The sequence below is a fragment of the Desmodus rotundus genome, chromosome 3, assembly GCF_022682495.2.
Source record: "Desmodus rotundus isolate HL8 chromosome 3, HLdesRot8A.1, whole genome shotgun sequence".
Taxonomy (NCBI): Eukaryota; Metazoa; Chordata; class Mammalia; order Chiroptera; family Phyllostomidae; genus Desmodus; species Desmodus rotundus.
In genome coordinates this window covers 114,153,994-114,173,411 of record NC_071389.1, presented here as the reverse complement: position 1 = coordinate 114,173,411, position 19,418 = coordinate 114,153,994, and the positions used below count along the sequence as shown (strand labels likewise).

The window sequence follows — 19,418 nt, the reverse complement described above, 5'->3', positions numbered from 1 at the left end:
TTTTCTCTATTCTTCTAGAAGTTTTGTCAGTCTATCTTACATGCCTATTAATTTTTCTTTTATTAAAAATTATTTTATGTTTCTGCACTGCATACTAGCTAAATTCCTCAGAACTATTTTCTAATTTATTAACTCTCTTTTTAAGTGTGTTCAGTCTTGTCTAGCTCCTATTTGTTGAAATTTGAAATTTTAATGCCTATATTTTTAATTTACAAGTTTTCTAATTGTTTTTTCTTCATATCTATCTATAAATTCTTGTTTCATTATCTTTGTTTTCACTTTGTAGCTTAAAGTATTCAGTTTTCATAGTCCTGCTGACCCCCCCCCTCTCCTTCCCCCAACTATCCATCCAACCATGGGAAGCACTTATTCTCTCAATAGTAAAGATGTGATTCAGGATGAGGCAGGATGAGGTCCTAAAAGTTGATACCTGATGGCACATGCCTCATGTTTTAAGAATCTCATATTAATTTTTATTATACTAATTTTGCATATGAAGAAATAGAATCTCCAGCAGTTAAGTGAATAGGCAGAGGATATATTGCTAGTGAGAGGCAAAGAAATACTCAGAGCCAAAGTTGTCTCTTCTGGTTTTTCACTCTTTGGTGCATGTTTTCGTCATTCCATGTTACCCACTTTTACAGAAATATAGACCCACCTTCAGCAAGAGAGAAACAGCTTCCTCCTGCTCACCCTCTTTATTCCTTACAGAAATGTTTAGACGTAAGGTGGCTCCCTCAAAGACTGCCAAGGAGAGGTCAAAAAAGTATATCGCAAGCACAAACATCAGGGACTTGATGGAAGTAGTCCGACGTGCTGATCAGGTGAGGACATCTCAGTCATCTTCTTGGATCCAGCCAAGGCATAACCACCTCTATAGAGGTAGCTGGTTGGTTGTATAGCCATTGTGTCAGGAGAGTGGGAAGAATTTCCTGTCAGCAGAGCACTACATCTCCAGGTCAGGTTCCCATGTCATTAGTTTGACCCATATCTTCTCCACCCCCCTAAACCCTGTGTCCAGCTTTAATCCTCTCTCTAGATTCATTCCTCTTCTTCCTTTCTCCTAAAAGAGGATTATTATTCTCTTTTTAAAAAATCTCCATCCTTCAATCTTCCTTTCTTATTGAGTTCCCTCTCTCCTATAGTTCCCAGATGAAGAAATATTTTACATCCTTCAGTTACTGAATGTCAAGATTATCGAAGGTTCAGTAGAATATGAACTACGTCTGGAGTTGGTAGATGTCATCATCAACTACCTTAGTACAATGGTGAGGAGCCCATGCCTCTGGGTTGGGGGCTGTGGTGGAAGAAAGGATTCCAGTTCTAAACCCAGGAGTTCCTTTCTGGTGAATGATGACGTTTGGAAACTAAGTGGTATCTGGTGTATGAGTACTTAAAGTTTCTAAACAATTTACTAGAGCTTCTTTCTGATGTCACAAATGTATCTCAAGAACTGTGACATAGGAGATAAAGTAATGAAGTAAATGGGTAAGGTGCAAGAAATGGGATGCAAAGGGGTGAGGGAAGGATTTAGGCTTTTGGCTTCAAAGCCTGACATTTTTGTCCTGCTGTGTCCTAAACCTGGTCTTGGAGTATCTTAGGCCAGGGGTGTCAAACTCATTTTCACCAGAGGCAACATCAGCCTCGCAGTTGCCTTCAAAGGACCAAATGTAATTTCATCTCCTTAACAGTTAAGGAGTAGTTATATTTATACAGTCCTAAAATTATTTCGGCCCTTTGAAGGCAACCACAAGGCTGATGTGGCCCCTGGTGAAAGTGACTCCCCAGCTGGGATATTGTAGGCAGTCACCCTTGTTACTGCAACTCAACTAATCATCTCAATCTATTTACTAAGCTACTTAAATCCACCCACTTGACTACTAGCCCAACTTTGGACTGAACATTCATAACCTCCACCACATACATCTATCCACATACTTTTTTACTTAATATTCCTGGCACTGGGTAAATCCGGTTTCTTATTTTCTTGGTTAACTGCCTACATGAAAGGTGTCTTCCAGTTTCTCTGCCTTCCTTGGCATGCCTGCTTTCTGATCAAGACCTCTGACCTATCAGGGACTTTTCAAATTGGCCTCCAACATCTAACCAGCTTTCTGATGGTTCACTTGCTGCTGCAGGGAAAACTCTGTGCTCTGGATATGCCAATTCCCATTCCCACCCCAACACACAAGCCAGAGACTTTGCGGAGATTTTGCCCTTGCCCTCCGTCATGGGGAAGGTGTACATTGAATGAAGTGGTAGAATTAGGTAGTTTAGTTTCTGCCCTCTAGATAGAGGAGAGTCACTTATTGACCAAAGCCGATTCTCAGAAGCTGAGAGACTCATGTTAGATATTAACTTTGGAACAGTTACGTCTTTCTCTTTACAGAAGCCAGAAGGAGAAGTGGAAACGTTGTGCACTACTTTCTTAAAGTCTCTGGGGTCCAAGGACCCACAGATTATCTTCAGGAAGCTGTGGGAGAGAAAATATGATCACTGTTTGCCCCCAAGGAGCCTCCTGGTTGCAGTTGGGGAGCTCAGGTTCTCCCAAGGTATTGCTCACTGTGGTGTGAGACTTAGTCTGAGAGGAAAACAGGAGCAGTGGGCAGTGGGGTGCTGTATGGAATTTAGAGTATAGCTTTATCCTATAGTCATGGGTGTGTACAGGGGATGGGGGAAGACTAGAATCCTTGTAGGGTTGATGGGAACTCAGGAGGGAGTTCCTGGAGACTAGGAATGGCACAGGAGAGCATATGAGGGCATGAGAAACTGTGGGGCTGGAGGTTAGATTTGGGCACAAAGATGGAGTGAGAAGGCTAAATAGAAAGGCCACATTCGAGAATAGTGGGTAGGGGCAAAAGAGAAGTGAGGAGTTCTTTGCTTGGAGGATCCTGAAGTTTTGAATTTGATTACATTGGGAGGTAATAGTATACTAGAATGAGGTAGAAAATCACCATACAATCTCCATCCTGGTGGCTGTTGGTGACAACATTGGCTCTCTTATCCTTTCCACTCTCCTCCCTCAGTCACAAAAAAAATTAAGTCACCAGTACCTGCCCTTTCTTTCCCACTTAGAATTGTGTCCAGATGCATGGTGGGGGGGGGGTGGGTGAAGTCAGCTGGCCTTCTGGGCATTAGGTTCAAAATGACAATGCTTATGGTTTGGGCTGCACAGCAAGCTTAGAGGACCCAGTTACAGAAGGTGGAAATGTGTCTCTCAACCTAACCATGTCAAATGTTCTCACTTCAGGACAGTGAGCAGAGCTTCAGGCAGCACAGCTCTTTGTTCCCTTAAGGGACCTTGGAAGGGAGCGTGCCTGTGTAGGGCGTGTCACTACCTTGCAGTGGTATGCTGTGCTAACATCCATTATTGACCTTTATTTTCCCAGCAGCTCTGTGAGGTGGTCACGTCAGGAAGTGTAGTCCTATTTAGCAGCTGAGAAAGCTGAAAGGGGGATAAATTCAGTAACTTGCTCTGGGTTGTCCAGACTCTTGAGGCAGAGCTAGGATCGGAATCCAAGCCTCCTGTCCCCTAATCAATAAGGTTTTCTACAGTAAGGCTGGGCAGTTCCTCTCCTTGGGATAGGGACATTTATCTTGTACTCTCCCTCCCAGGTTATGTTATCTTAATCGGGCGCTTATGGCAACGGATCGTGTTCTTTCTGAGGATGGCCCAGGAGGAGGATGACATGATGGCAATGTGTCATGGTGAGGATAAGGAGGGTCCGAGGAAGGCTTTGTTAGAATCAGGAAGGGAGGAAAGAAGGTCAGGAAGAGTCTGGGTGCCTCTGCATGTGGATCCCAGAAGGCTATGGAAGGGGCAGGTGATGGCTGAGAGCAGGCCTGGTGTGAGTGGGTGCTCTTCTCCATCTGATCTTTCTTGGCCTGCTTTGGGGCAGGGGCAAGCCTGATAGAGATGCTGTTGGTGTTGACAACCTTTCTCTTTCACTCTTCCTGCCCATGCTGGGTGGATTAAGTATGGTCTGAAAGGAAAGGTAGGTGGGGAAGAGGTGGATGGGTTGGTCTTTCTCAGCACAGCATCCGAGAAGCTCTGTTAGGGCTGAGAAGGAGAGGATGGTACTTGCAGGTATGTATGCTTCCCCTTGTGGGAAGAGAAAGGTGATGAGGCTCTAACTCCCTGCTCCCCTTACAGCACTCTATGGATTGGTCTCTGAATCCCAGGAGTATCATTGCACTACACTTGAGCGAGTGATGGCCATCTTTGAAAATGAGTTGTGCTTCAGGGCTGATCTCTGTATCCGGGTTATCTTGAACCGATGGTCTTTGAAGAACAAGGACAAGGTGGGAGTGGGAGATAGCAGGGGTTGGGTGGATGGGCTGAAGGAGTAAGGTTTGAGCCAAAGGTAGAGCAGGACAGTGTTTGTCCACTAGCCAGTGGAAGGCTGACTCACCAGGCTCTTCCAGGAGAGAGGGTGGTTCTCCTCAAGCTCCTTCAACATTCTCCAGGAAAGGGTAGGGTCAAAATACACTTCAATGTCTATTTTCTTACTTATTAAGTGTGCAGTTTACATCTCCTGATCACTCTTACTTGCCAGGCCTTGTACCAGGCCCTGGTAATACAAAAATGAATAAGGCAAAACCCCTGAGGGCTTGTCCTGCCTTCATCCCTTTGCTGAAACAAATTTGTTGTGTCTCTTTGAGCACAGGTGACAGAGCAAGTTCTGGTGATATTTGGCAGTATGTTCTCTCTCATGTCACCATTCACGCTCAAGAACCGAGTGAACCGGCTAACCCGATGGTTAATGACTTTGACGTCCACGAAAGTGATGCCTTTCTACATTTCCCAGGTGATTGGGGTGTGGGTAAGAAGGAAGTTTAACTCGTTCATGCATTTCCTATTTATTGAGTAGTTAATGCTGGAGTTGGCAATGCATGGCCCACAGGCTAAATCCAGCCTGAAGCTTGTCTTTTAACTATGGTCTTACTGGAACTCACCTATGCCCGTTTGTTGAATTCACATCATTCTTTGAAAGTCTCTGACTTCCCTGTCTCTGACCTCTAGACTCAGATTTCAAGGGCTCATGAGATTAGACCAAACCCACCTGGATAATTTCCCTATTTTAAAGTCAACTGGTATGAGATCTTAGTTACATCGGCAAAAATCCCTCCCCTTGGACACCCACACTAGTGCCTGACTGAAAAACCAGGAAAAGGTGGACGCACACCAGGGGCCTGGAATTTTGAGGGCCATATCAAAATTCTGCCTGTGATAGAAATGGTGTCATTTATGCAAACATTAGATATTTATGCAAACATTAGATATTTTTATGAGCAGAGGACCAAGAACTAGAACACAAAATTTCTGATTGTTGTTTCAGCCCTCCTTCTAATTCAGTGGCATTTCTCAAACCAAGTTCCCCCGACTTCTAATGGGTATTCCACAGAAAGATGGTGTGTTATTTAGTTCAGGGGATGAAAATTGCTTAGTTTAAATTTAAACAAATTATTAACTGTGGGACTCCTCAGAGCCTCCAGTATGTAGTTTAGTCTAGTGTTCCAGGAAACAGATACCAACAGGGAATTGAGGTATAAGAGGTTTATTGGAGGAACACCCATGAGTAAAAACAGGGAAGGAGCCATCAGAGGCTGAGAGAGTCATCAGAGTTTGTAGCAGGTCTGATAAGCAGAAAGGGAAGGAAGGAAGAATGGTGAGGAGGGAAGAGGAGAGCAAAGTCTTAGATGATAGTGCAGTTCTCAGAAAGTTTCACCAAACTGCTGGCCAAGATGGAGGCATAGGTAGACACACTGTGCCTCCTCGCACAACCAAAAGAAGGACAACAACAAATTTAAAAACAAAAACAACCAGAAGTGACAGGAAATAGAACAGTATGGAAATTCAACAACCAAGGAGTTAAAGAAGAAACATTCATCCAGACCAGCAGGAGGGGCGGAGACAGGCAGTGGGCGGAGAGGACTCACAGCATGGGCAGTGGCTGGCAAACCAGGAGGTCCTACATTACAGTGCAGATAAATCGGGAGGAACAACTGGGGAGCAAGACAGACTGTGCAACCCAGTGTTCAAGCTCAGGGATATACAGCCTCAAACCTCTGATTGAAAACACCAGTAGTGGTTGAGGCAGCAGTGGGAGAAACTCCCAACCTCACAGGAGAGCTAATTGGAGATACTCAATGGGTCACAGAACATACACAAGCCCACCCACCAGGGAATCAGCTCCAGAAGAGCCCAATTTGATTGTGGGTAGCAGGGAAGTGACTGAAAGCCAACAGAGAGCAGAGCAAGGGGCATTGTTCCCTCCAGACTCCTCCCCCACAGATAGCACCACAAAGCAGCCAAGTGGGTAGCCCCACCCTGGGAATACATAAGGCTCTATCCCTTACAATGTAACAACTGCACCAAAATAAAAAAATATGGCCCAAATGAAAGAACAGATCAAAGCTCCAGAAAAAGTACAACTAAGTGATGAAGAAATAGACAACCTATCAGATGGAGAGTTCAAAACACTGGTAATCAGGATGCTCACAGAATTAGTTGAATATGGTCGCAAATTAGATGAAAAAAATGAAGGCTATGCTAAGTGAAATAAAGGAAAATGTACAGGAAACCAACAGTGCCAGGAAAAAAACTGAGACTCATATCAATGGTGTGGACCAGAAGGAAGAAAGAAACATCCAACCACAAAAGAATGAAGAAACAAGAATTCAAAAAAAAAAAAAAAAAAAGAGGCTTAGGAACCTCTGGGACAACTTTAACCTCTCTAACATGGAAACCATAGGGGTACCAGAAAGAGACGAGGAAGAGAAAGAAATTGAAAACTTATTTGAACAAATAATGAGGGAGAACTTCCCCAATCTGGCAAAGGAAATAGACTTTCAGGAAGTCCAGGAAGCTAAGAGACTCCCAAAGAAGTTGGACCCAAGGAAGCACACACCAAGGCACAACATAATTATGTTACCCAAGATTAAAGATAAGGAGAGAATCTTACAAGCAGTAAGAGAAAAGGAGACAGTTACCTACAAAGGAGTTCCCATAAGACTGTCAGCTGATTTCTCAAAAGAGACCTTCCAGGCAAGAAGGGGCTGGCAAGAAGTATTCCAAGTCATGAAAGGCAAGGACCTACATCCAAGATTGCTCTATCCAGCAAAGCTATCATTTAGAATGGACGGGCAGATAAAGTGCTTCTCAGATAAGGTCAAGTTAAAGGAGTTCATCATCACCAAGCCCTTATTATATGAAATGTTAGAGGGACTTATCAAAGATAAAGAAGATAAAAAATATGAACGATAAAATGACAACACAGTTATTAACAACTGAACCTAAAACCAAAACAAGAAGAAAAACTAAGCAAACAACTAGAACAGGAACAGAAATGGAGATCACATGAAGGGTTGTCAGTGGGAGAGGGGGAATGGGGGCAGAGAGGGGGAAAAGGTATAGAGAATAAGTAGCATAAATGGTAGGTAGAAGATGGACAGGGGGGGTTAAGTATAGTGTGGGAAATGTAGCAGCCAAAGAACTTACATGTATGACCCATGGACATGAAGTAAAGGGGAATGTGGGTGGGAGGGGGTGCACAGGTTGGAGGGGAATGAAGGGGGGAAATGGGACAACTGTAATAGCATAATGAATAAAACATATCAAAAACTTTTTAAAAAATAAAAAAGGAAAGTTTCAGCAATGCCAACAGGGAGTCGTTGGGCCAGTGTCACCCATGACAAGAGTCCCACATCTCACCTGAATAGGCCTGCCATACTCAGTCATTGTCCGGGGGAAACCTGTGGTAATGTAGCTGCAGATTTTTTTAAAATTTTACTTAAAAAATTTTTATTGTTATTCTATTTCAGTTGTCCCATTTTTCCCCTTTTCTCTCTCCCACCTATAGCCTCAGTTTTGACACAGTGATGGATTTTAGAGTACAGAAGCTGGGGATATTGGTCAATTATTACCTCAAGAAGAGGCGTCTAAGGGGCACATTGTCCATGGTTGCTCAACAAGTTAATATGTATTTGTAAATTTCCAAGAGGGGAATTTTTTATTCAGTGCACCACCATTAGCATCAAGTTTCCGGGGACCACAGTTTGTGGTCTACCATTGCACTACCACCTCAAATGCACTGTCCTTGGTATGTGAAGACTTGCCCTTTCTCACGTATGTGCTCTGAGTTTTCTCTGGTAGTAGACCAGCCAGTATCTTCTTTACTTGCCCTGCTGTCACATATCTGCATGTCACCTAGGGGTAAGGCCTATGAATCTGGAACAGTGGTTTGCTTGTGTTGTCAGTAAGCCAGTTGGAGGATGAAATTTGTAATCTAACTGCTAGTCTGCAGACTGGTTCAGTAGAGATTCTACTCTACATTTTGGAGGACAGTGGAAATGTTTTGGCTACTTCCTCCTCTCTCCTCCTTCTCTACTGCTCCAGGGGATAGTGATTAAAAAGGAAGATATTTGTCAGTCTGTAGCACTAACCAGCTGTGCTGAGGGAAGCTGGCCCAATTTGGGAGTTCATCAGGCAAACCAAAGTGGAAGAAACGTTTCATATTCAAAGTCCAGTGGAGAGATTTCTGCTCTGGCAAAGATGGAGTAACTGAGGCCAGAGTTACTCCCTTCTCTGAAACAACTAAAACACCAGACAAACCATATGAGATAATGTTTCTCAAGACACTGAACATCCAGCAACAAAGAACAGTGGTCCCTGAGAGGCAGGAGAGACATCATTAAGCTCTATAATTGTCCAGGCTTACTTTCTTAACAGAGTTTCCAGGCAGTGGCAGAGGGAAAGAAAACCCAGGCAGAGCCTGATGGATTTCCTGAGTTGAGGACATAGTGATGCCAGTCCAGGGGGACCAAGGTAGCTAGAGTTTGCAGGGTGGAATACTAAACAGTGCATGTGTGTGGGGAAATGGTCCCAAGTAAGGAAAAAGACCAAGACTCGAAAGAACAGTAGACAGAACTCACATTGGGCCAACAGTAATACCTGTTCCCACTAACCAGCTTTAAAATCTCATAATTTACAGGGCATTAAGGTGGAGTACATGGAGGGGTAGGAATAAAAATTAACATTAGGCTGAATGCTCTTCCAGTCCTGTCTAACAAATCATAAAAGCAAGACCCAAAAAGATGAAATTATTTCCAAGTAACTTTAACTCTGTTCCAGAAAAACCTGAGAATATTTATAGGAATTCAAAAATATCCAGCACCAAATAAGGTAACAAAATGAGTGGCAATAAATTTAAAAAATCACCAGGCATGCAAAGACGCAGGAAAATATGGTCTGTCGTTAGGAGAAAAATCAATGAAAACTGACCTGGAACTCACACAGATGTTGTAATTAGCAGATAAGGACAATATAACAGAAAATATAACGGATCCTATTGGTTTAAAGGTAGTGGAAAGATTAAGTAAATTGGTAGAAAGTGGTAAAAATATTTTTTAAAAAGATCCAAATTGAACTTCTAAACATAAAAATTAGAATATCTGTGACAAAAAAAAACACTGGATATGATTAATGAGAGATGAGACATTGCAAAAAAAAATCGGTTAACTTGAAGATAGAGCAATAGAAACTACACAAGATGAAAGACAAAAAAGATGAAAAAAATATAAATGAAGAGGATAGTCTCAATGAGGCCTGGGACAACTTCAAGTATCTCTTCAAAATTTTTGCCAATTTTCAAAAATTTTCGATTGAGTTTTGAGAGTTCTTTATATATTCTGGATACATACAGATAATTTGCAAATATTCCAGTCTGATACTTGCCTTCTCTTGCTCTTAACAGCTTTAAAAGAACAGAAATTATTCATTTACCAGGGGTGGGGGGAATGCTGGGTGAAGGGGTGGAGGGATTGAGCAAAAAACAACAACAACAACAAAAACAAACAAACAAAAACAATAGAGAGCAAACTCATGGACGTGGACAATACTGTGGTAATTGCCATGGGGTGGGGAGATATGGGCACTTTAAGTTCATAAAAGGAAGAGAGAGAAAATGTATTTGAAGAAATACGGGTTGAAAAATTACCAAGTCTGAAGAAAAGTGTAAAGCCATTCATCCAAGATACTAAATGAACCCCAAACAGGAGATATATAAAAAAATGTCACCAAGTCACATCCTAATGGAACTTCTCAAAACTAGTGCAAAAGAGAAAATCTGAAGTGCAGCAAGTGAAAAAGAAAATCATGTTTCATATGGAGGAATAAAGATAACGGCAGATTTCTCAATGAAAACAATGCAAGTGAGAAGATAGTGGAATAACAGCTTTGAAACACTGAAAGAACACTACTATCGGCCATCAAAAAGAATGAAATCTTGCCATCTGCAACAACAGGGATAGACCTAGAGGGTATTGTGCTGTGTGAAATAAGTCATTCACAGAAAGACAAATATGATATGATTTCACTTATTTGTGGAATCCAAAAAACAAAATGAATGAACAAGGAGAAGTGAAACAGACTCATAGATACAGAGAACATTTTGCTGGTTGCCAGATGGGATGGGGTGGGGGATGGGTGAAAAAGGTGAAGGTATTATGAAGTAAACATTGGTAGTTACAGAAAAGTCATGGGGATGGAAGGTACAGCCTAGGGAATATAGTCAATAATCTCATAACTATGTACGCTGTCAGGTGGGTACTAGATTTATCAGGGTGATCATTTTGTAAGTTACTTAAGTGTCTAATCACCAGGTTGTACACCTGAAACTAATATAATATTGTATGTGAATGTAATGGGGCACAGCATGTCCCCTGATAAAAGGGAACACCCTCACAATCCTGCCTTCAGGCAGGATTTGGGGGCAGGGAAGAGCAGAAGGTACAGTGTTGAAGACACATTGCACAACAAAGGCAAATTAGTAGCCCTGCCTTCCTGAGGGGAAGAAGGCTGCTGCCCAGGGCAAATTGTGTACGTGACTATGAGAACGTGCAGTGACTCGTGACATAACCAAGGGGGCAGATGCCCTTCCAGGATGCCTGTGCCTCACTGGGAACTCCTGCCCTGACTAAAGGTGGCAGCCAAAACAGGGTCAAAGACACAGTGTGGCAGACCAAAATGGCAGACTTTAATGCACTGTAGGAAGAGCCAGATGTGAGGACACGCAGGAAGTTCATAGGTGAGCATTTAAATGAGGGTGGGCTGAATGTCAGTAAGAGACATGAGGAGGAGGACTGCAGAGAAGTCAGCCATGAGGTCTGCCAGGAGGCCCTGCCTGGAGAAAATAGTGACAGCGCTGATGGAGCTATGGGACCCTCCAGGCCAAGCACAGACATGTGAGAGGTGTTTGGAGCTGAACTGTGACAGGGAATGCTGAGCGGCAGACTTCTGCTTCTCTGGAGGACATAGGAGAAGTTGCACTCTTGGTATGGGGACTCTTGGTACAGGACTTTAGGGCTTGATGTAAGCTCTCTCCATCTGGGTTTTTTTGCATTTGGACATTCTGAGCCCATGGCCCTGCTCCCCTCATGGACAGGAGCATTCATGCGACCAGGAGAGGCAGAGCTCACCAGTGGCTCAGACCATGCAGAAAATGAAAGCCCACTCCTGGAACCAGGGTCCCACAATGGGACAGTGTAACAAGGCACATGGTTTTCTGAACTGCTACGTGGAGGCTGAGAACAGTGCACCCCAGGTCCTGAACAAGAAACCTGCTGTGAGAGGATTGCAACTCTGAAACCCACAAGTTCACACTCCAGAGAGGATGGAGACCTGTTGGTGTAACTGACTGATGGATAAGGATATGGGGACCTTCTGGGCGTGGTTTTGGCATGTGGCCTTTTGGGAAGCCAGGGAAGTTCTGAGTATCATGGGAAAGAAGGGCTCTGAGCAGGAGTGCTCTCACCTCCCCAGACTGGAACCCTGTTAATAAAAACCGGTTTCCTTGGACACTAACTGTTGGCTCATGTAGATGCAAGGTGCCAAGTGGCCGAGTGCCAGTTTGCACGGTTACATGAACTGTAACTGAGAAATAAAAACAATTTTTAAAAATGGGTAAATAAGTTTGAGTTCATCAAGGGAATAATTTCTTTTTTGAAATGTTTAAATTAATTTTAAATTTAATTTTATTTTTCCTTTGTATTGAATTATTGGGATGACACTGGATAACAAAACTGTACAGGTTTCAGGTGCACAGTTCTACAACACATCATCTGTACCCTGTAATCCAGGTTCATCCCGAGTCAAGTCTCCGGCCATCACCATTTATCCCCCCATGCTCTTCCTCACCTCCCTCACCCTCATGCAACCACCACACTGTTGACCATGTCCATGAGTTTGTACTCTTTTTCTTTTTAGCTAAACTCTTTTTCCCTTCACCCACTGTCCCCCACAAAGTGAATAATTTCTGTTCTTGAAAGCTGGTAAGAGAATGGAAAGACAACTAACAGACTGGAAGAAAATATTTGCAAATTATATATATATAACTTGGGTATATATGTAAAGAACTCCCAAAACTCAATTTGAAAATTTTAGAAATTGGCAAAAATTTTGAATAGATACTTCATCAGAGACAGTATCAGGATGGCTAGTAAGCTCAGGAAAAGTTGCTAAACATCATTTAGACATTAGGAAATTTAAAATTACAGTGAGATGTCACTACACATTTGTAAGAATGTAAATTGGTACAACCATTTTTGGAAAGCAGCTTGGCTGTTTCTTAAAAAGTAAGTGACAGACCTGTAGTGACAGAAAGCAGATCAGTGGTTGCCTGGGGAAAGGAAAGGTATTGGTAGGGGAGGGGAAGAGGGGTTACAAAGAGACAAGAAAACTTTGGGCAGTGATGGATATGTTTATTATTTTCATTGTGGAGATGGTTTCAAGGCTATTTACGTGTATCAAAATTTATTTCATTATATATTTTAATATGTGCAGTTTATTATATATCAATTAGACATCAATAAAGGTGTTTTTTTAATAAATAAGATGGAATACGAAAGCACTTGAAAACTGAGGTATTTGTAGCATTCTCATACAAGTGATAAGAACAACCCATAAAATAGCACAATCTACTAGGTAAAGGGTAAATATTTAGGTGTTTAAACTTGGTCCACTGAATTTTGAAAGTCAGACCATAGACCCAGTTCTTGCTTTGGCCATGGTTACTTTATCCTATTTCTTTTAGTCAGCCAACTCCTGAAATGTTGACCTGCCCTAAAAGTTTCTATGGAGTAATGAGGTTATTTGAAAGTAAGAGTCTCCCCCCGGGTGAGGGGGAAGAGCAGGTCATGGCTCTATTTAAAAACTAGCCCCTGGGCCTTTCTTGAAAAAGTACAAGAGGGAATAGTGAAACTATGATTGCTCCGGCCGTCCTCCACAAGAAGATGTGAGGACAGAGGCTTTCCCTTGAGGCTGCGGCAAGGGCTGGCTGACTGGTGCCGACTCTGTCCTTACACACAGTGCATTTGGCAACTGGTGGATACTCTGGCTCTCAGCGGCAGCGGAGGTGTGAACTTGGAATCGCAGCTGGAAAACATTTCAGGCATGCTGTTTGACCTGGTGAGTGCTGGGGGGCTGGACGTGTCCTGGCCTTGCTCTTCCTCTCTTTTTTGGAGGTGATGGTTACCTCAGCCCAGGTCACAACCTCACACAACCCAGGGGTGTTTCCAACGGTGACCTTAACTGCACACATCCAGGATTCCCTGGAACATGTAAAGGCCTGGATTCTGGTCACAGAGTGATATTCTCCATGAGGTAAATTGGATACATTCTGTATGTTTCTCGGGGCGGAGGCCTCTGTTGCTCCCCCTAATCTGGTGAAGGGCAGAATGTTCACACTGTTCCCTTGTGCTTGTGGGAAATGGCAGGCCTTCTCTGGAAAAGAAAGAGGAAAATTGGATATTTTTCAAAAACATGTTGCCTTCCATATATTCAATTTGTTGGCCACTGTCTTCCTTCCTTTGGAACTGTGTATGTGGTTCCTGGATTCTATTTTCATGTTCTCCTTATGGCCAAGTACCACACTTTTCATGGCTGTATGCCTCAGTTTCTCCATCCATGTCCAGGGCCCCTGGTTTTTTGGTGCTCCCAGGTCTGATGGCCTTGGTCTCTCCACAGCTGAACAAAAAAGTCAAGCCATCAGACCCTACATCTGTAGAGAACCACAGCTTCGCCCTGAGGGCTTTCTTAATCCTGAGTAAGTCAACCTTTTCTTAGCCCCAGGTATGTGTGTGTGTGGGTACTCAGGACCTTGTCTTTCCCAGAACTGGAGTGGGGGACTAGATCCTACAAGGGGCTTCCATCCTGCAGACAAGAGGCAAAGTAATCCATGTAAACTTTGTCCAGAAGTCAATAAACCTCATAGGGCATAGAAATCGTCCCACCCCTACCCTTTTTGTTCCCACTCCCTTCACCTGCGGTGGGCTTCCCTCTCTCCTCTGGTGATCCCCAGCTCACAAAGGTGATAATGGGATTTATAGCACTGATGGTCACAAAAGGGGTTCTGACCAATGGGAGGTACACATGGTGGGGCAGGGGAGGAACAGGCCTTGCACAGGAACAGCATCTGCCGCCATGCGTGGCACATGGTAAATGCTGGACAACCACTGACTCTCTTTCTTTCTCCTTCTTTTCTCTAACCTAATGGACCTTAACTTATCCAGCCCATGGCATCAGTGGTTGCTATGAGCATGATTTACTTCTTCTTACCTAAACCTGCCACTTGAACATTACTCTGACCATCTTGTATTCATGCCCTCTGATAGCCAAGTTGTACCAGGATAAGCTGGTATCATTTATTACAAAGACCATCGAGTCCTTTGATCCAGTCAAGATTACATCAGCCCTTCGAGTGTTCACATATGTGTTCGAAGAAGGTGAGTGGGGAATGAGCTTGTTTCTTGGGATCTTCTTTCTCATGAGATCCCATTTCTCTGGGGAGACAGCCCCATATAGTAGTTAAAAGCACAGTTATAAACTCAGTGGGTTCAAATCTTGGCTTTGACTCTGAGCTATGCAAACTTGGGCAGTTTCCATTTAGTCTGTACCTCTATGTTCTCATTTGGAAAATGGAGGTAACATTAATACCCACCTTGAGGCATTTTCAGTGAGAATTAAATGAGAAAGCATATGTGAGGTGCTTTCAGTCCAGTGCCCACTGTGCAGTCCATTTTACAGTGGTTCAGTGTGTGATTATCTTGGACTGCAGACTTCCACTGCAACCAACTGTTCACACCTCCGCTGTGTGCCCAGCACAGTGGAGGGACAGAAAATATGCACAAGTGTCAGGCTCCCAAGTGTCCCTGCTCTCAATGAGCTCACTCTCGAGTGGGGGAGATGAGGCTGTTCACACAGCAAAATAATGCAAGATTTGTGTGATAAGTTACTTAAATGTGAGTGTGGCAATGGCAGAGGCAAGCAGAGAAGATGTCAGTCAGGGGAGACGGGGTAGACTCTGCAGGAGCTGCACGGAGGCAGGAAGGAGACTGTGAGTTAGAGGGAGCTCACACAGGAGAGCAGTGTTTGCAGTTCTAAAGGTTGAGACGTGCAGAGATTTGTGAGGGCAGTAGTGGGACACTGGCAAGGGCTGAGGCTCCAGTGCCAGCTTGATGAAAATACTGTTTTAGTTCACTCTTACCCTGGTTTGAGGCAGATGGGTGCAGGGGATTCCATCTGGGGCTCGACCTGGCCTTTGAAGTTCAGGACTGTCCCTAAAAGTCCTCCTACCTGTCTGTCTTGTCCTGCCCCCTGAAGCAACAAAGAAGAGGGAGGAAACTCACCCCCCTCTTCATGTCTACCTTTTCTCTAGTGCCCCAGACAGCAAAGCTGCAGCGTGAGGTGATGAACTCCACCATTTTAATAATTCTGGAGGACCTCAAACCAGTGAGTAAAAGGGCAGAATGTTTGGGATGGGAGGGCAATTGCTGTTTTGAGACCTTGAGGTCTGGTAAAATAGAGAAGGGAAGGTTCGGGAGGGATGAGGAGAGAGGTAAGGCACACTTGCCAGGCCACTTCTGGCCTCAGATTGCTGCCCATGCGTTGCATTTGAGCCTCTTTTGTGGGCAGCACTGTGGTGAGCGCAGTGGGGACATGGAGCTCTAAAAGATATTAGTTCTGCCCCCTGAGAATTTAGTTTGTTTGGGGAGAGAAACACCTTCAAACATCTCATTTAGCGTGGGGTCTGAGAAGCCATATGTATATATTTTAATTCTAGTTTTTTTCATATTTTTTAATTTTTAACCTTTTTATTTTAATTACTCTTGACACCCAGTATTGTATTTGTCTGAGGAGCACAACCCAGTGATTAAACATTTGTTTATATAGCTTATGAAGTGATCACCCCCATAAATCTAGTACCCACCTAGCACTGTGCATGGTCATCACAATATCATTGACCATATTCTCTATGCTGTCCTTTACATCCCATGAGTATTCTGTAAGCACCAATTTGTACTTCTTACTCCTTCACCATTTTGACCCACACCCCTACTCCTCTCTCACCTGGCAACTGTCAAAATGTTCTCAGTGTCTCTGAGTCTGTCAGTTCTGCTTGTTCATTTATTTTGCTTTTTAGATTCCACAGAGAAGTGAAATCTTATGACATTTGTCTTTTTCTGTCTGACTTATTTCGCTTAACACAGCACTTTCTAAGTCCATCCATGTTGGTGCAGATGGCAAGATTTCATTCTTTTTTGTGGCTGAGCCCAAATCCGCTGTATGTATGCACCACTTCCTCTTCATCCACTCATCTACTGATAGACACTTCAGTTGCTTTCATATCTTCACTATTGTAATTAATGCTGCCGTGAACATATGGATGCACACATCTTTTCAATTTAGTGTTTTGTGTTTCTTAAGGTAAATACCCAGATGTGGAATTGCTGTGTCCTTCTTTGTCTCTCCTCAGAGCCTTTGTTTTAAAGTCTATTTTGTCTGCTATAAGTATTGCTGGTTAAGATTATTTTTTTTGTTTCAGTTTTCATGAAATATCCTTTCCTGACTCTGTTGTGTCTTTGGATCTGGAGTGAATCTCTTGTAGGCAGCATATGAAAAGGCCTTGTTTTCTTAGCCATTTAGCCACCCTGTATCTTTTGATTGGAGCATTTCTCCATTTATATTAAAAGTCATCGATGGTAGATATGTAGTTTATGCCATTTTATTATTCATATTTTTCTTTTTTATATTTTATTGGTGATTCTATTACACTTTTTCAAGCTGTTCCCCCTTGGCTCCCCTCCACATAGCATTCCCCATGCCCCCAGGTAATCCACACACCATCGTTCATGTCCATGGGTCAGGGGTATAAGTTCTTTGGCTACTCCATTTCCCATGCTGCACTTTACCTCCACATGGCTATTGTGTAACTACCTGTTTGTACTGATTAATCCCCTCACCTCTTCACCTCTTCACCCATTCTCCCACACCCCCCTCCCATCTGGCAACCGTCAAAATTCTGTCTGTATCTGTGATTCTGTCTCTTTTCTCCTTGTTTGCTCATTTAGTATTTTAGATTCAGTTGTTGATAGATATGTATTATTGCTATTTTATTGTTCATAGTTTTGATCATGTTCTTTTTCTTAAAAGAGTCCCTTCAACATTTCATAGAGTAACGTATTGGTGATGATCAAATCCTAGATTTTCTTGTCTGGGAAGCTGTATATCTGCTCTTCAATTCTAAATGATAGCTTTGCTGGGTAGAGCAATCTTGGCTGTAGGTCCCTGATTTTTCATGACTGAATCTTTCTTGCCAATCCATTCTAGCCTACAAAGTTTCTTTTGAGTAATCAGCTGACAGTCTTATGGGAACCCCACCGTAGGTAACTAACTGCTTTTCTCTTGCTGCTTTGAAGATTCTCTCTTTACCTTTAACCTTTGGCATTTTAATTATGATGTGTTTTGGAGTGGGCCTCTTTGCATCCATCTTTGGGACTCTCTGTGCTTCCTGTTCTTGCATGTCTATTTCCTTCACTTAATTAGGGAAGTTTTCTTCCATTATCTTTCAAAGAGATTTCCAATTTCTTGCTCTTTCTCTTCTCCTTCTGGCACACCTATGATACAAATGTTGGACCTCTTCAAGTTGTCCACAGCCTGCTACACTATTCTTGTTTTTTTGATTCGTTTTTCTTCTAGTTCTGATTGATTGTTTTTTGCTCCCTTATGTTCCTAATCATTGATTTGATTCTTGGCTTCATCCACTTTACTCTTTTTTCCTTGTAAATTATGCCTTATTTCAATTAGTGTATCCGTCATTTCTGACTGGATCGTTTTTTATGCTGTTGAGGCCGTCGCTAATTTCCCTGCACATCCTTATAGCCAGTGTTTTGAACTCTACATCTGATAGATTACTTATCTATCAGATAAGTAATTACTTATCTATCAGATGTAGAGCTGATTACTTATCTATCAGATGTAGAGCTTTTGCATTTTGTTTAGTTCTTTTTCTGGAGTTTTGATCTATTCTATCATTTGGACCTTGTTTCCTTGTCTGCTCATTTTGGCAGCCTACCTGTCTTTGTTTCTATGTATTAGGTAGAGCTGCCAGGACTCCCTGTCTTGGTAGTGTGGCCTAATGTAGTAGGTGTACTATAGGGTCCAGTGGCCCAGCCTCCCCTATCATCCAAGCCGAGTACTTCAGCTATGCCCTTCATGTGGGCTGAGTATACCTTCCTGTTGTGGTTGATCCTTGATTGCTGTTGGCAGGTCAATGGGAGGGATTTACCCAGGCCAGTCAGCTGCAAGGACTGGCTGTGACTACTGACCACCAATTTCCATCCTCCATGGAGGATGAGCTATGCAGGGGCATGGCAGTGGTGTTCTGACATGGTCTGTAGCTGTTCACTGTGTGCACAGGCTCTGCGGTTTCCTGGATGATGTAGTCCCAGGTCAGCACTCAAGTGTTCTGCCTGGAGTTACCCTGCCTGAGTTATAAAGCACTCTGAGATGGCTGCTGTTCTGGAAGATGTCCAGGCAAAGCCAAGCTGTGAATCTAGGCTGACTTCTGCTAGTACTGGGCCTGGGTCCACTGAGCAAGAGGTACAGGGACTGGAGGCTTACTGAGGCCAGCTGTTGCTTGTTTGATAGGATTTAGGAAGTTGTGAAGCATGGGTCAAGACCAGCCATTCATATGGAAATGTCATGGTTAATAGTTTGGGTAGGCCTATAGCTTGTGTGGGACAGCATCTCAGGGGATCTTCTGGGCAGGTCTTCAACTATGGCACCAGCTGGTACTCTGTGGCTCTGTCTGGTGAAGGTCAGAAATGGGAGAATGTCCCCTGCCTGCTCTTCTGTTTGGGAGAAAGCTGACTCCTAGCTCCTGCCTTGATGCCAGACACAACAATTCCAACCAGTATGCCACTAGTGCCTTTTAAGGGGTACCCTGCTCCTGGAGCTCAGAGGGAGTGAGTCTGAGGAAGTTTGTGTGTGGGTTCTTTAAGGTCAACTGCTTGGGACTCCCAGAGTTCCTTCCTGTGATGCAATCCCAGCTGCTTTTTTCATCCGGAAGTTATGGGGACTT

General features: G+C 43.3%; 1 protein-coding gene across 1 annotated transcript in view; it reads left to right on the top strand.

Annotated features, from left to right (window-relative positions):
- The first annotated feature begins 713 nt into the window (after positions 1–713).
- LOC139440760 (maestro heat-like repeat-containing protein family member 1) overlaps positions 714–19,418 on the top strand; it is an 85,977-nt gene continuing 67,272 nt past the window's right edge. The window contains exons 1-11 of the mRNA XM_071220789.1: positions 714–824; positions 1,146–1,268; positions 2,390–2,552; positions 3,616–3,708; positions 4,154–4,302; positions 4,668–4,823; positions 11,445–11,624; positions 13,367–13,465; positions 14,024–14,102; positions 14,671–14,781; positions 15,714–15,787. Of these exons, the coding sequence (XP_071076890.1) occupies positions 714–824; positions 1,146–1,268; positions 2,390–2,552; positions 3,616–3,708; positions 4,154–4,302; positions 4,668–4,823; positions 11,445–11,624; positions 13,367–13,465; positions 14,024–14,102; positions 14,671–14,781; positions 15,714–15,787 (1,338 nt within the window). The remainder of the gene's footprint in view (positions 825–1,145; positions 1,269–2,389; positions 2,553–3,615; positions 3,709–4,153; positions 4,303–4,667; positions 4,824–11,444; positions 11,625–13,366; positions 13,466–14,023; positions 14,103–14,670; positions 14,782–15,713; positions 15,788–19,418) is intronic.